Source organism: Diaphorina citri, unplaced genomic scaffold (assembly GCF_000475195.1).
Source record: "Diaphorina citri unplaced genomic scaffold, Diaci psyllid genome assembly version 1.1 scaffold331, whole genome shotgun sequence".
In the NCBI taxonomy this organism is placed as follows: domain Eukaryota; kingdom Metazoa; phylum Arthropoda; class Insecta; order Hemiptera; family Psyllidae; genus Diaphorina; species Diaphorina citri.
The window spans coordinates 148,535-153,264 of record NW_007377766.1 but is presented as its reverse complement, the minus strand read 5'-3'; the positions used below and the strand labels follow the sequence as shown (position 1 = coordinate 153,264).

The window sequence follows — 4,730 nt, the reverse complement described above, 5'->3', positions numbered from 1 at the left end:
ATGACTTTTATCAATAGTCCGAGAAAATTTTTAGCTAGTAGTAGGTATACAAAAGCAAGACAAATAAGTCAAGAAATTAAAGATGACTTTTATCAATAGTCCGAGAAAATTTTTAGCTTTTTTTATGTATATTCTATGAAGGCTAAGTATGAAAATCACAAAAATCCTACGAATGTAAATGATGACCAAGCTACACCTGATGATGAACATTAGTAACATACATGCAAACACAAGTTCACCATAAACCAAAGCCACTTACCACCTACGTAAATGAAATCAATATCATCAATTTGCCATCAAGGAAAAACAAGTCTAAGTAAGTTCTTTATGTACTAGTGTCACTGAACTAAAGCGTCAAGCATTGAATAATCTAAGGATTACAAGAAAAATATCACTTGAATAATTATTAATGATATTGCATTTTAAATAAAATTATTTTTAATGACAAAAATGGCTATATGTGTACCTATAAAGTATAGTATCTATAGAATATAAGCCAAGATCATTTTCAATACAAGGTGGTTTCATAAGAAGTAATCCCAACAAGAAATGACTAGTAGGTAATCAAGTAATTTGTACCTACATCAAAATGGGCAAGAGCCAATAGCATCCAGAAATGTAAAGCGTGAGGAATCGACATTCAACTCTATCAAATAATACTACAGCTTCTCTGATGGTAACAAAAATACTAGTATGTGTATTTCAAATTTAGAACATCTATTCTCAGTTGTAACAACAAAATCATACAAATACACCACTCAGTCGATTTTCTCAATGATGTATGTTTCACGGTGAAGAATAACAACCCATGTTAGACTTACCTACTATTAGTAATATCTATTTATCATACACCGAGCGTGTTTAATTGACATGAAATGACTTTACCAATTTAATAATATAAATCTGAACTAGTTGGAGTAGAAACATATTAAGCAGTCTAGAACCTCTAAGAGTAGCCTTATTAGAGAGAAAAAATGGATCGTCTATCAATTTTATTAAAAGTGTGCAATAAACATTGTGATTTTTTTTTTCTTTTTTGGGAAAAGTTTCTTTTCTTTTACATACATAGAGTAAACATATCTCAAGATCAGTATAAAAATATATATAAAATAATCTTATAAACAAAACAAAATTTACAAAAGGATATTTTTGAAATAATATAATTAATTAAGTGAACACATAAAATATATGAATGAACGACAGAAGAGTTGAATAAGCATTAATGTTAAGACCAAGATAATCTTGAGGAAAAATTTCGGTCTCTGATACCTTACCAGACACAACAACCAAATTTAAGTTCAAACATACACTTCAAATATTTACTTAGGAAAAGCTTTAAACGTTAAATTTAAGGCACGAGTGTGAATTGAAGAAATGATAAGTATTTTACATTTGAATGAAAATTAATAAAATAATTTTGGAGCCAAATTAAAATGTAAAATACTCATGACTAGGATAACATGTTATTTACATTACATAAAAAACATTCCAAGAAGAGATTTGGAATTTGGATACAACTTCCGAGTCAAAAAAGGCATCTCTATCCCATCTATTGTGAAAAATAAATCAAGAGTAATAAGTGGGTATGTACAAAGAAATTTAGAGAGATATCAAGCTACTCTAAGTTCTTATAACTTTGGCTTGGGCCACACTAAATTTTGTTATTAAAATAAACATACAGCAGGGAATAGCAATAAATAATGGAAAAACATATTTACAAGAAATAAATTAAATGAAAATTCAAGTAGGTACACATTCAGACATGATAAATACCCAGACAGTAACCAAGTAGTTAGTCATGTTAAATCAGATTGAAATGAGAGATGAATAGATGATGTACTCGTTTAGATCTGTGTACTTAAAAGTTCATTATAATTCAATGACAAAGGTATAGCAATAGAAGAAATGTACGTTATAAAACTTACTGACTAGAGAGATCAAAACTGAACTTCCTATAGCATGACAATAAAACTTAACAGGTTTGTATTCAGCATATTCCAAAGAAATACCAAATATGAACCAGAATACACCAACGAAATAATCCAAATCACCACTATCAACTTGTTTCTTTTTTAGTACTCAGAGATTAAAACAAAAAAGTTGTTTAGACACAAAGCTAAGCACAAGCAGGTAGGTAATTTCTCTGATTGAATTCCATTTGACACCCAAAAATCATAAATTAGGATTAACAATTAGAAGACTGGTCGGGTGGAGAATCATATAAGAATTTTTGTTGACTTTCTCGAATAGAATTTGGAATTTAAGAGAAGGCGAGGACAAGAAACAATAATTTTAAAATTCATATGATCTTTTTTCTTGTTGTGATCGCAATAAATTATACTTTTAAGTCTATGGAATTTTTCAGAGTAACTTATATGGAATTATAAAATCAATTACCTAAACTGCTGGTAAAAAAGTTTTGGAATTGATACTTGGGTGACTTGTGTATTATTTCACCGTGCAATTGTTTCTTTGTAGCACAACTTATTGAATCTAATATGATTTTCTATAAAGAACGACTAGGTTGAACAAATGTAAAGAAGTGAGCCGTGCTTTAATACATAGGCTGACATTGGTACTGGGGGGAAGGTGGTGTCGGAGGCTGCATACCACTTGAGCAACCGCCATCCATGTGTTTCGTCAATAATGACATTCTAGAGAATGTTTTACTACAGCTGGTGCAATTGTATTTCTTCACGTCAGAATGCGTTTGCAGGTGAGCTCTAAGATTAGATCGATCTGCAAAAGCACGGTTGCAGTACTGACAAGAGAATGGTTTTTCACCGGTGTGGGTTCGGATGTGTCCTTGTAGTAACCAAGGTCTGGAGAAGGCTTTGCCGCAAACATTGCATTTGCAGGGCAGTGTGTGGGTTCTAATATGCATTTTCAAAGCACCAAGGGAGACATAAACTTTTTCACAGTATTTACAGCTAAACGTTTTCTTTGCTAGGGAATCTTCGTTGGCAGCACAATGGAACTGTTGATGTTTGGATAGGCCAGAGTAGGTGGAGTAAGATTTGGAACAAAATGCACATTGATATCTTGGCGAAGAGTCCTTGTTCTTCTTTTTGCTACCACTAGATATACTACTACTGCTTCCATTACTACTTCCCACACTACCAGGAGATGATAGGTCTTCAGGAAGAGAAGTGTATGGTGACAAGGGATGGAATGCAGAGGAAGTACTAGAGGCTGGAGAGAGTGGATGATAGAGACCACTACGTGGAGGTGACGGAGGTTCGAATGCACTAGCACCGGTATAATGATAGAATGGCAAGTAAGGATGTTGTGGCCATGAGTCATGTTCCAGTGAGGTGTTCAGGTTCAAGGGCTCCAAGGGTCTGGCTGCTGCTTTGCTCAGAAAGTGTGGTGGCAATGCAATCAGTGGATGAGGAATAATCACACCAGAGGGCGTCGTATGTAGAGCAACACCAGTAGCGGGGGCTTTACTTGACAGGTCTTGTGGTTTTGTACTCAAATTCTCTGGTTCATCCATTTCCGTTTCTGTAACACAAAGAAAAATTAAACAATCAGTTAAAGATATTCAAATGGAAAAGATTATTTGATAAATAAAGACACAGGAGTACCTGATATCAATGAGCTAGAAATATTACGTTTGATATAAAAATGGCAACATGTTAGTCTTCTCATCGATCTTGTGATAAAGCTGAATTTCTTTCTCCTAACCTACCTTAAACCTACACACATTGTACATGTACATATGAAGCAAAAAAGAAGCAAACAGTAAAACCCTAGAATCAAGCAACATTTTTCAAGTTTATTCAATGCCCCTTGCTGTTTATACGAGTCTAATATGAGCTTCCTGACATTTATTATATGGATTTTATTTTATATTTACACTTTTCAAGATAGATAACTCTTTATAAATATTAAACTTTATTTTAGTATTTAACACTTCTGGAATATGAATATAAATATATTGTAAACAACATATTGGAATATTTTTGTATAGGAGAGCGCTGTGTCAAGTGACACAGACAGTTTATGATATTAAGAGAAAAGTACATGTGGGTTCTAAACAGTCAAGGAAAGTAGTTTTGAGTTTAGGCGAAAATCAACAGATTCTACATGGTACCTAGGCTATCAGAATACCTAACCACGTGGTAAAAGAAAACCGAAAAAACAAATGTAAAAAAGATAATTTGGAATTTGAGCAAATGATGATAAGTAATAGATTGACGAAAGATATTTAACTTGCTTACCTTTTTTAATAATTTTCTTGTAGTCCGGTTCATCCTCATCGTAATCCTTAATAAAATGCACTGGTCTCTTTTTCAAGGGACAATGACTGTAATTTCTTTTTTTGCTGATCAGAGAAGACCTTTGCAGATCTGAATCCGTTTCTTCGTAACTATAACGCATTTTGATATTTCGTGAAAAACACAAGTATTATAAAAAAAAAGCACTTAAATTTAGTAAACACTAAAAATTAAATTTTTATCAACACATTTATAATTTAAATAATGAAAAAAACTGTTTATTTTTTACTTAAATGAATATTAAACACTGAAGTTCACAAAAATATTAAATTAAATTGAATATAAAATTATCAGAACTTTCGAAAAAAATATTAAATTTGAGAAAATATAAAAATAATCTTTGAAATTGAGAAGACGACCTCAATACATCAACTACCAGAACTCAAATGATTCTGTTTTGTTATAAACGCATACCTATATTCGCTCTTAGATCAGGTGGACACGTGCTCA

At 32.2% G+C, this 4,730-nt stretch overlaps 1 protein-coding gene across 1 annotated transcript; it reads right to left on the bottom strand.

The window, feature by feature from the left end:
• Positions 1-2,230: 2,230 nt before the first annotated feature.
• On the bottom strand, positions 2,231-4,460 carry LOC103507651 (zinc finger protein SNAI2-like). Its single transcript, XM_008472150.3, has 2 exons — positions 4,224-4,460; positions 2,231-3,504 (listed from the first exon to the last, which is right to left on the bottom strand). The coding sequence occupies exons 1-2, from the start codon at positions 4,381-4,383 to the stop codon at positions 2,555-2,557; spliced, it is 1,110 nt and encodes a 369-aa protein (XP_008470372.1). The 5' UTR covers positions 4,384-4,460; the 3' UTR covers positions 2,231-2,554.
• Between the last annotated feature and the right edge of the window lie 270 nt (positions 4,461-4,730).

Excerpts from the sequence above, each read along its gene's own strand:
- LOC103507651 (XM_008472150.3), bottom strand. The coding sequence starts at position 4,383 with ATGCGTTATAGTTACGAAGAAACGGATTCAGATCTGCAAAGGTCTTCT. Across the intron at positions 3,505-4,223 it reads CAAGAAAATTATTAAAAAAG|AAACGGAAATGGATGAACCA; the intron begins GTAAGCAAGTTA and ends TTTGTGTTACAG.